The sequence below is a fragment of the Staurois parvus genome, unplaced genomic scaffold (genome assembly GCF_062004578.1).
Source record: "Staurois parvus isolate SC_StPar_1 unplaced genomic scaffold, SC_StPar_1.0 ptg000299l, whole genome shotgun sequence".
NCBI lineage: Eukaryota > Metazoa > Chordata > Amphibia > Anura > Ranidae > Staurois > Staurois parvus.
Genome location: NW_028318095.1, coordinates 11636817 through 11648388, shown reverse-complemented (window position 1 = coordinate 11648388; position 11572 = coordinate 11636817). Strand labels below are relative to the sequence as shown.

Sequence of the window (11572 nt, the reverse complement as noted above, 5' to 3'; positions counted from 1 at the left end):
CTTTTGAATGTTTGGAGCAGGCTTCTGGGCAGACTGCAAACTACTCTGAACAATTTCAAAGTGTGTGTCTTTCCAGAAAAGACTGGGAACACACTGAGCTTTTCCTTATTACTATACAATACAAGGAGCTCAGCTTCTAGAGATTTAACCTTTTGTTATGACAGACAATGTTCAAATCTTGTTTACAACTGATAATAACATCCTCCAGCACAGTGCACACAGGCTTGATTATAAAGTAAATATGCACCGCCCTGCCCCCTCATAATCATTACACAGAAAGGAAAGCTAAGCAGGATTTTTCAGTTCTGGAGTTTTTGGAAAAGAGCATTTATAAATGTAAACAGCAAACTATTTTTTAAAGTGATTGCTAGTTGTTATCCTGATTTGGCTGCAAAAGTGGAAATATACTTTAAGAAGATCCACCGCAAACATTTGTCCTTAGGAAATTATTTCACACCCACACACTTATTAACACTGCCTATGGAATCCTATATTGAATACGTGGTTCCTGATTTCCAACACAGGCCTCTGTAAAATATATCAACTAATCGACCAAACAAAATAAGAACCATTCCTTGAGAAATAGTGATCTGTAAGTAACATAACACATAAACAATGGCTAGAACTATATTTTTATCAATTTAGATACAAACATGGGGCCCCAGGATTTTCCTTTATCGGGTATAACTAGCAGTCCATGGGGGACCTGTTCAGCAAACGTGAATTCATGAGATAATGTTTTGATCATGTGATTCAGGTCCACAGGGGTAACATCACTGCAGGAGTTCAAGACATTAGAAATAACATCGCTGTTTTCTGCTTTAGAGAGAGTGCATGTAGAATACACCAGAGTTCCTCCGGGTCTGAGGGCATTGATTGCAGACCTGTGCACAATTAGAAACAAGAGCAAAGAAAAAACAAAGGTTTATTTGAAGCAAAGATCGACCTGTTTGCAAAGTCAGCAACTTCATTTAGTTGGGATACTCTTCTTGTTTAACTTCTTACATCCTAAAACATATTGGATTGGCTTTCCCTTTAGCAGCTAATGACCCTGCATTAATACATATAATATATCAAAAAGGTGCAGCCCTAGAAGCAAATAGTGACTTAATGATATATTCAAAGAGGTAAATCTGAGCATAAACCTATTGAATAAATGATTTCAGATAAACAAGACAATAGTCATACAAAAGTGCATATATGAGTGACTGGTTAGTGTCAGAAAAAAGTGCCAAAGTCTATATATTAAATATACGATAGAGTGATCCTTCGTGTGTCTTCTGGTGATCAAATATTCGGATTATACACTAACCAGATGCATAATTCCAATATGCATGTAGAAGACTATTAACATCTCAAGGTCTCAAATGGAATCCTCTTTTGGACTTGTCTAACATCTCTGGGCTTCCCTTTGGGCACCTCTGTCCATCTGGGGTTCCCTTTGGATCTCCCGATAAGATAAAGCACCTCTCAACTACCTTCCCTGGTGGCTCTGTGGGTGGTGCGCTCAGCACGAGTCCCAAGAAAGGATGCCAGAATGGTGTAATACCGTTTAAAGGATAATTTATTGATCCAAAAACATAGACATAGTAAACAAAACAACTGACCATGAAAAGTGTTAAAGATGGCCGCCAGCCCACATGGGACTTGGCGGTGTGACGTCTGGACTCCACAGCTCTTAATCTTACGCGTTTCGTGCTAAATGCACGTAATCGTAGGGAGTGTGCATGCACACTCCCTATGATTACGTGCAGTTAGCACGAAACGCATACGAGTAAGAGCTGCGGAGTCCAGACGTCACGCCGCCGAGTCCCATGTGGGCCGGCGGCCATCTTTAACACTTCTCATGGTCAGTTGTTTGCTGGAATGTTGGCCCATTCCTCCATGCAAATCTCCTCTAGAGCAGTGATGTTTTGGGGCTGTCGCTGGGCAACACAGACTTTCAACTCCCTCCAAAGGTTTTCTATGGGGTTGAGATCTGGAGACTGGCTAGGCCACTCCAGAACCTTGAAATGCTTCTTACGAAGCCACTCCTTCATTGCCCGGGCAGTATGTTTGGGATCATTGTCATGTTGGAAGACCCAGCCACGTTTCATCTTCAATGCCCTTGCTGATGGAAGGAGGTTTGCACTCAAAATCTCACATTACATGGCCCCATTCATTCTGTCCTGTACATGGATCAGTCGTCCTGGTCCCTTTGCGGAGAAACAGCCCCAAAGCATGATGTTGCCACCCCCATGCTTCACAGTAGGTATGGTGTTCTTTGGATGCAACTCAGCATTCTCTCCTCCAAACACGATGAGTTGTGTTTCTACCAAACAGTTCTATTTTGGTTTCATCTGACCATATGACATTCTCCCAATCCTCTTCTGGATCATCCAAATGCTCTCTAGCAAACTTCAGACGGGCTCGGATATGTACTGGCTTAAGCAGGGGGACACATCTGGCACTGCAGGATCTGAGTCCCTGGCAACGTAGTGTGTTACTGATGGTAGCCTTTGTTACGTTGGTCCCAGCTCTCTGCAGGTCATTCACTAGGTCCCCCCCGTGTGGTCCTGGGATTTTTGCTCACCGTTCTTGTGATCATTTTGACCCCATGGGGTGAGATCTTGCGTGGAGCCCCAGATCGAGGGAGATTATCAGTGGTCTTGTATGTCTTCCATTTTCTAATTATTGCTCCCACAGTTGATTTGTTCACACCAAGCTGCTTGCCTATTGCAGATTCAGTCTTCCCAGCCTGGTGCAGGTCTACAATTTTGTTTCTGGTGTCCTTCGACAGCTCTTTGGTCTTCACCATAGTGGAGTTTGGAGTGTGACTGTTTGAGGTTGTGGACAGGTGTCTTTTATACTGATAACAAGTTCAAACAGGTGCCATTGATACAGGTAATGAGTGCAGGACAGAGGAGCCTCTTAAAGAAGGTACAGGTCTGTGAAAGCCAGAAATCTTGCTTGTTTGTAGGTGACCAAATACTTATTTTCCACCATCATTTGCAAATAAATTCTTTCCAAATCAGCCAATGTGATTGTCTGGATTTTTTTTCTCATTTTGTCTATCATAGTTGAGGTCTACCTATGATGTCAATTACAGGCCTCTCTCATCTTTTTAAGTGGGAGAACTTGCACAATTGGTGGCTGACTAAATACTTTTTTGCCCCACTGTATACTCACCTAGGTGCACCCTCCAGGTTGCTGCCGGCAATGGTTCTGGAGGACTGCAAATCCAGCGGTGTGAATGGAGCCTAGGATCGCTGGTCCCCTACCTTCCCACTGTGTAGACGTTCTCCTCCACTGGACATCTAACAGAATGTGTCCATGTCATGCATGCAATGACGTGGACATCCAAAGAAGGATCCAAGCAGGAAGTAAACAAAAGAGGAGGAGACTTGGGGCTGCATCATTACATGTCCTTGGATCAAGGTAAGTAAAAACAGACATTTAGATTGTGACATTTTTTTTTCATTCCAGCGATCAGATAGAGGGAGGGGGGATGGGGTTGACATTTTTCTCAGAGTGGGCATCAATAATAGAATTTTATTTATATGTGGCTATGTAAAAGGCCTGTATCCTTTTGAGCACCTTAAAAACTATTTTGAAATATCTGTTTCTAGTCTTGGTACATTGTTAAACGCAAACCCATTTGGCAACTAAATATTGTAATGTTAGTGAACAAACTACATTAATTAGCCATCATTAACCTTAAAGAATATGTTTGTTTTGTTAGGTCAAATTGCGCAATTATTACATCACATCTTAATACTATCATTAAGCTGAAGCTGTTAGGAACACAAAGAGAAACTGCAGCCAATTAAATGTAATGCTTGTTTTGCACATTATCTGGTGGGTTATAAAATCAATGTAGGAGTACAAGAATCAGGAAGTTCAATCTAATAGCAGATACTTCTAAAAAGAACTTGTCATGAGTGAAATATGCGCAATGCAAGTGATGAAAATGCTTTCTCCCTGACTGTCATGAACCTTTCTCATTAGCAAGTCACTGTCATCTATGCAATTCAGTAGATGTGCAAATGATTTAAAAGATCTGCCCCCTCCCTCTATGGATCATGATACTGCTAGTGTGGAAAGTTGCGCCGCTCACCCGCCCACTACCACCTTTTACAAAACTTGTATTACTTCTCCCACAACTCATCATGTTCTGTGAATGGAGGAGGAACAGCTGAATGACAGGCATTCCACTGCTCTTTCCAAGAATGCAATGTATTGTGGGAGAACAGTAAAAACAAACTCTGAATGGCTTAACCTCCCTGGCGGTATTCCTGAGTGTAGCTCGGGGTAAAGTTTCAGTACCACAAGCGGTAACCCCGAGCTACACTCGGGAATACCATGCGGCGCTGCTCCGCTATCCCTCGATCACTTACCTTGTCCTGCGCTCCCGCGATGTCCCTCCTGCAGTGTCCCCGGCAATGTAATCCAGCGGATGCCGGCACCTGTCTTCTGGGTTCTGTCCCCTGCGAGCGTCGGGACGTACGGGGGACGGAACTGGCGGGAAATTTGAAAATGACAAAAAGTGACATTCACTAAAATCACATAGTAAAAACATTACTGTATCAAACCATTTCACATACATTTTGTCCCGAGTGCTTTGTCCTGTGCCTGCACTTTTACCGTTCTTATTGCCTGGAAACTGAGAAACGTCCATGGCGTCAAAAAAGCGTCCCTTTAGGTCAAAAGTGGTTTTAGACCGGCTAGAGAACAGCGATAGTAAATCAGAACCACTTGCAGAATTGAGTGTTAATGATTCGTGGGGAAAGTCGTCATCAGACACTGAAAACAATTTTGCAACTTTGCTCAGTGATGTGCGAACTTGGCACTATATTTCAAATTTCAGTGTTTTTGGTTTGATTATATTATTAATTACATTTATTATTATATTATTATTTATTAAATTATAATTTATGATTTATGTTTCAAGTTTTATCCTACCTGGGATATTTACTAGACTCTTGTTCGGACAGATTTCAGTGAGTTATTCCTAAGAATTACAGGCCTACAATATAAAACGCCAAATTTCCATGCAAAATAATGGTACCGCTTTCAGCACCAAAAATCTGAAATAATCATACCGCCAGGGAGGTTAAAGGGTAGAAGGGGGCAGGCGGGCACCACAAATTTTTAGGCTAGCAGTGGCGGTGGTGAGGGGAAGAATTTAACAAGAAGCAGCCTGCAGGTAATAGGATACACACTATCACAAGTAATTCATATGCTTTCTCATATATCTTTCTGGCCGTAAAAATGATGGAACTGAATTTTCAAAAAGAGGGTTGCTAAAGGAGTCTAATGTTAAAGTGATATTTCGGGGATAAAATTTAAAAAAAGTACCTATTCTCTGTAACGTTATTGCACAGAGCGGTCCCCTACCAGCACTGTCTGCTCCTCCTCTCCTCCAGGTGCCCCATCCATAGAGAGATACGCACACGCACACACACAGCACTGATAAGCCCCACCTCTCTTGCTCCTCATAGGAGTTTGACAGACAGCAGCAGGAGCCTATGGCTGTGAGATCGGAAGAGGGGAGAGCAGTGCTGCAGCCAGGACAGCACTGGATTGTAAGAGGAGGCAGGCAAGTGGGGGGGTAGAGAGAACAAGTAGTGGAGAAAATCCATTAAAGTTAAAAAAACACTTAGGCTCCATGCTCACTAGCATTTTTTAAGCTCAAAAAACAATAGAAAAAACGCTGGATAAAAAACATTGGTAATAGCGTTTTCTAGTAGTGTTCAGAAGCATTTAGGAGCGTTTGCGTGTTATTAGCGTTTTTACAGTACATATAGAGGGGAAAAAAAAGCTAGAAAAAAAGCTGTTAAGAGCGTTTAGCGTTTTTTTTCTGCTAGAAAAACGCTCCAAAAAACCTACAAAAACTATTTTTTTTTGCTTCTAGATGCTGAAGCTCAAAAAATGCTAATAACCTAAAGTAGTGTGCATGGACACATAGGATAACACTAGCTTCTAGAAACAGGAAAAAAATATGCTGATAATAGCTTCTAGGAGCTTATAAAAATGCTAGTGTGCATGAAGCCTTAGACTTTAGAACCACTTTAAAGCATGCCCCCACAACTCTACACATCCACCCCTCCCAAAAGGCTGCTTAAAGTAAAGCTTCAGTTATTTTTCTAATAAAATTATTATTATTATTATTATTATACAGTATTTATAAAGCGCCAATAGTTCGCTCAGCGCTGTACATTACAAAGGGAGACAGAACATGTGACAGAACAATACCAATACAATGCAAAACATGAGGGGATCAAGGGCCCTGCTCTTTCGAGCTTACAATCTAGGAGGGAGGGGGTGGTGGCACAGGAGGAGATAGCTGTGGGGGATGGAGTGGTAGGAAGAGTGGAGGAGGGAGGCAAGTTAGCAGGGGGTGGGGTAGGCTTCCCTGAAGAGATGGGTTTTCAGGGTGCGCCTAAAGGAGAGGAGAGTAGGTGATAATCTGATGGGTTGGGGCAGGGAGTTCCAGAGGATGGGTGACACCCTGGAGAAGTCCTGGAGGCGGGCATGGGAGGAGGAGACCAGGGAACTAGAGAGAAGGAGGTCTTGTGAGGAGCGGAGTGTGCGTGCTGGGCGGTACTTGGATATTAGGTCAGTGATGTAGTTCGGGGCAGTATGGTGGACAGCTTTGTACGTCAGCGTTAGGATTTTGAATTTGATCCGTTGCGCAATCGGAAGCCAGTGGAGGGATTGGCAGAGGGGGGTGGCGGAGACAGAGCGGTTGGAAAGGTGAATGAGTCTGGCAGCCGTGTTCAGGATGGACTGAAGAGGGGATAGCCAGCGGCGAGGCAGGCCAGTGAGGAGGGAGTTGCAGTAGTCGAGTCGTGATATGATGAGGGAGTGGATGAGCTGTTTAGTGGTTTCTGGGGTTAGGAACGTGCGGATTTTGGCGATGTTGCGGAGGTGGAGTCTGCACGAGTTTGTTAAAGATTGGACTTGGGGCTGGAAGGATAGGTTGGAGTCCAGAATGACACCCAGTACTCTGGCCTGCAGGGCGGGTTTGATGGTAGCGTTGTTGGATGTGACAGAGAAATCAATGGGGGGTGGTGTCCGGGCTGGGGGGAAGACAAGAAACTCGGTTTTGGAGAGGTTCAATTTAAGGAAGTGGAGCGACATCCAGTCTGATATGTCGCTCAGTAGGTGTGTGATTCGGGCTGAGACCAAGGGGGTGAGGTGGGGGGTTGAGAGATAGATTTGTGTGTCGTCGGCATAGAGGTGGTAGTTGAAGCCGTGAGAGTGTATGAGTTGGCCAAGGGAGGAGGTATAGATGGAGAAGAGAAGGGGCCCGAGGACAGAGCCTTGAGGGACCCCAACAGAGAGGGGGAGTGAGGGGGAGGTGGTAGCATTATAGGTAACGCTGAAAGAGCGTTGTGACAGGTAGGATGAGATCCAGGAGAGAGCAGAATCTCTGAGGCCGAGGGAGTGTAGTTTTTTGAGGAGGAGGGGGTGGTCGACTGTGTCGAAGGCCGCAGAGAGGTCAAGGAGTAGGAGCACTGAATAGTGTCCATTAGCTTTGGCGGTTAGCAGGTCATTGGAGAGTTTGAGTAAGGCAGTTTCGGTGGAGTGTAGGGGACGGAAGCCGGACTGTAGGGGATCGAGGAGGTTGTTGTCGTTGAGGTGAGCATAGGCGGGTGTAGACTAGGCGCTCGAGGAGTTTAGATGTAAATGGGAGCAGGGAGATGGGTCTGAGGTTGTTCGGGTCATTGGGGTCCAGGGAGGGCATTTTAAGTATGGGGGTGATGTGTGCATGTTTCAGAGGGGAGGGGAAAGTGCCTGAGGAGAGGGAGAGATTGAAGATGTGGGTGAGGGAGCGTAGGATGGAGGAGGAGGAAGGTCGTAGGAGTTGTGAGGGGATAGGGTCGAGGGGGCAGGTGGTGAGGCGGGCATCAGAGAGGGTCTTGGAGACTTCCTCGATGGTAGTAAGGTCAAAGGTGTGGAGTGTTGGGGGAGCTTCAGTATGAGGAATGTAGGGTGGGGTGGAAGAGGAGGTCAGAGCAGTGGTGGGGCCGTGGGAGAGGGGTGATGAGGGGGTAGCTGAGTGAGGGTGAAGGGGGTTGGAGAAAGTTTGAGCAGCGACGAAGTCCCTGCGGGTTATGTCGAGGGGGAGGGGGGATAAGGGGGTAGCTGTGTGAGAGGGGACAGGTTGAGAGGGCGTGTGAGTTGCGGAAATGTCCTTGCGAATTGTGTCAATTTTGTTTTTGAAGTGATTGGCAATCTCAAGGGCAGTGAGTGAGGTGCTGGGTGGAGGTGGGAGTGGAGAGAGTAGAGAGTTGAAGGCAGAGAAGAGTCGGCGAGGATTGGAGGAGAGGGCCTTGATGAGGGTCAAGAAGTAGGCCTGTTTGGCAGCATGGAGGGAGGAGGTGTAGGTGCGGAAGGCAGATTTGTAGCGGGTGAAGGCTTGTTTGGATTTGGTTTTGCGCCATAGTCGCTCTAGGGCACGACTTGGTCGTTTGAGGGTTTTGGTGTGATCAGTCTGCCAGGGCTGGAGCGGTCGGGGTCTGGTGTTGCGTGTGGTTAAAGGCGCTAGTGAGTCAAGGGCTGTTGAGAGCGCATTGTTGTAGGCGGTCAAAGCCAAGTCGGGACAGGACAGGGGGAGGATGCGGTCGTGGAGTTGATCAGCTGCAGAGTGGAGGGAGGCAGGGTTAAGGTTGCGGAGGTTACGGCTGGTAGTAGTGTGACATTTGGAGGGGTAGGCGTTGGAGGACGAGGAGATAGAGAAGGTGATCAGGTTGTGGTCAGAGAGAGGGAAGGGGGTGTTAGTGAGGTGGTGGGGAGCGCATCGGTTGGAGAAGACAAGATCAAGGATATTTCCGTCGGAGTGGGTGGTGGATTGTATGCACTGTGCAAGTGCAAAGGAGGAGGTTAGGTGGAGGAGACGGGCTGTGTCCGGGTTGTCGAGGTTGACAGGGATGTTAAAATCCCCAAGAATTATGGTGGGTAGCTCAGAGGAGAGGAAGAAGGGTAGCCAGGAGGAGAAGTCATCCAGGAAGCGGGGTATGGATCCAGGAGGCCGGTATATCACAGCAATCTTCAGGGGGGTTGGGGAGAATAGTCGGACGCAGTGGGCCTCGAAGGAGGAGAAGGATAGGGAGGGGGGGTTTGGGAGGACTCGGAAGGTGCTCTGCGGTGACAGGAGCAGACCAACCCCACCACCTTTACGACCGTTAGGCCTGGGTGAGTGGGTCCAGGTGAGACCTCCATAGGAGAGTGCAGCAGGGGAGGTAGAGTCAGTGGGCTGGATCCAGGTTTCCGTGATCGCCAGGAGGTTGAGGGAGCGGGAAACAAAGAGGTCGTGGATGGCGGTAAGCTTGTTGCACACCGAACGGGCGTTCAGGAGTGCACATGAAAACGGGGGGGAGATTTTAGGGAGCAGGGAGACAGATACTAAGTTGCGGGGGTTGCAGTAGGACGTGGAAGTGGGAGGGTGTTGAGCGGGTGAGGGAGGTGGAGGGCCAGGATTTGGGGAGATGTCCCCCGCGGCTAGGAGGAGGAGAAGGGTGAGAAAGGTGGCATGGGAGCGGGATGTGCAGGAGCGTGAGAAACTCCTAGTGGAGGTGTTGGGGTCAGTGGGAGAGCGGAGTAATAGGAGGAGGTGGTGGGTGCCATAGAGGGGTGAGGGAAGCAGTGAGGACACGATATACAAATGTTTGGGAGGGGCAGAGGGATATAGTGAATGGAATTTGGGAACGGAGGAGAGGAAAATGAGAAGGAGGAGTGGAAGAGACATTTTGGGGAGGTGAAGAGAGCAGTAGTAGGGAGATGATAGCAGTGAGGGGGAGATGTACAGGTTGTGGGGTGGAGCAGAGGGGTAGAGAAATGAGATTTGGGAACAGAGGGTAGTAATATGATGAGAAGAGGGGCGTATTATATAAAGGTACACAGAGTGGGTCTCAGGCATGTAAGAGGTTTCCCAGGGTGTTTGCTTGCAGTCTTCCAGCATGCAGTAGAGCTTCTTACTGTTGTTGTGTCTTCCTGCTGCTTGGGTTCTCCTGCTTTAGTTCAACTGCTGCGTTTAACTGCTTCTTCTATGCACTCGTTCGAAGCCGCACTCAATCTGAAGCAGCACCCCATCAGAGACTGTGCCCCCCATCAGAGATCTCCCCCATGAGCTGATCTAAATTTATAGGGAGATGCTCAAATGAAATAAAATAACAAACGTCATACTTACCTGCTCTGTGTAATGGTTTTGCACAAAGCAATCCCGGTCCTCCTCTTCTCGGGCCCCCCGCCAGCGCTCCCAGCTCTTCATTTTCATCCAGTGCCCCCATAGGTTGCTGCCAGCATCCATAGAGACAGACAGCGGGGGACAGCTCCACCCCCCACTTCCCCGTCACAGAGTTTGATTGACAGCAGTGGGATCCAATGACTCCCGCTGCTATGGGTAAGCCCTGTGAGGACGGACAGAACAGAGGGAGCTGGGATCCTAATGAGGGTCAGGTGAGTATAAGGATGGGGGAGGGTCTGTGGGGGAATCCCAAGCACAGAAGGTTTTTAACTTAATGCATTCTATGCAAAAAAACATTCTCCTTTTGCTTTTTCTCCCCCCCCCCCCCCCCCGGATCCCTGAACTCTCCTTCCCCATTACATGTCCCTGCGCACGTATGTAGCCCACATAAGTGGTGTGCTAGGAGCCGGGGAGCTGCCTCCTGCTGCAGACTTCCACACCTCTCCTTGGCCTGGAGCAGAGGAGTCTGCCTCCCCATTGTGCCTGCATGTGGATTCCCCACATGCAGGCCACCTGTACATCGCCACGCGCCCCTTTTCTTTGTCTCGGCGGGCACAGCGTGGCCCTGACGTGCCAACCCCTGCGCTGAGGATCGAAACCCGGACTTGCCCCTTGCCCGCCAGAGTTCTGCCTCCCTGCTGTGTTCCAACCCCTGCGCTGAGGATCGGATCTAACCCGGACTTACCCCTTGCCCGCCAGAGTTCTGCCTCCCTGCTGTGTTCCAACCCCTGTGCTGAGGATTTAACTGGACTTAACCCTTGCCCGCCAGAGTCCTGCCTTCCTGTTGTGGACCCAGACTGTGCTACAGACTAACCTCCTTGTTGCCTATCAGAACTTGGTGATCCTTGTTGTGTGCCCCACCCTGTGTTACGGACTTAACCTTTTTTCTGGCAGAACTCTGCTATACTCATTGTGTGCCCTCACTATCACTCAATAAAAGCCTTGTGTGTCCCACAGCTCTCCATGTGTGGTCTATCCCACCTACCCCTTCATCACACCCTTAAAACAGATTTATTTTTTTTTAAATCATAGGTGGATGCAGCATTGGTCTGATGCTGCATCTGTCCCCCGTCAGCTCTAAGATTGAGTATTAAGTGATCAAAGAGTTCTCAGTACGCCATAAGCAAAGAGCTGGTGACTGTCAGTCACCACTCTCTGCTCTGCCCCCCTCTGCGCTCACTGCAGAGCTGGGCTGTGGAGGGGGCAGGAGTGGCTGGGTCAGGCTCTCAGTGGATCACCAAGAAGTTGAACCAGGTGCTGTTCCAGGCACCTGGGTAGATCCCGACCATAAGGCTGGGATCTCTCTCCAGCCGGGACCAGCTCTGTGACATCAGCCTTCAG

At 47.9% G+C, this 11572-nt stretch overlaps 1 protein-coding gene across 4 annotated transcripts in view; it reads right to left on the bottom strand.

Moving 5' to 3' along the window:
- Positions 1–620: 620 nt before the first annotated feature.
- Positions 621–11572, bottom strand: part of NSUN3 (NOP2/Sun RNA methyltransferase 3) — a 59786-nt gene continuing 48834 nt past the window's right edge. For all 4 annotated transcript variants that reach the window (XM_089682934.1, XM_089682935.1, XM_089682936.1 and 1 more), the window contains one exon: positions 621–884. In XM_089682934.1, coding sequence (XP_089539060.1) covers positions 626–884 — 259 coding nt within the window. In that variant the 3' untranslated portion in view covers positions 621–625. The remainder of the gene's footprint in view (positions 885–11572) is intronic.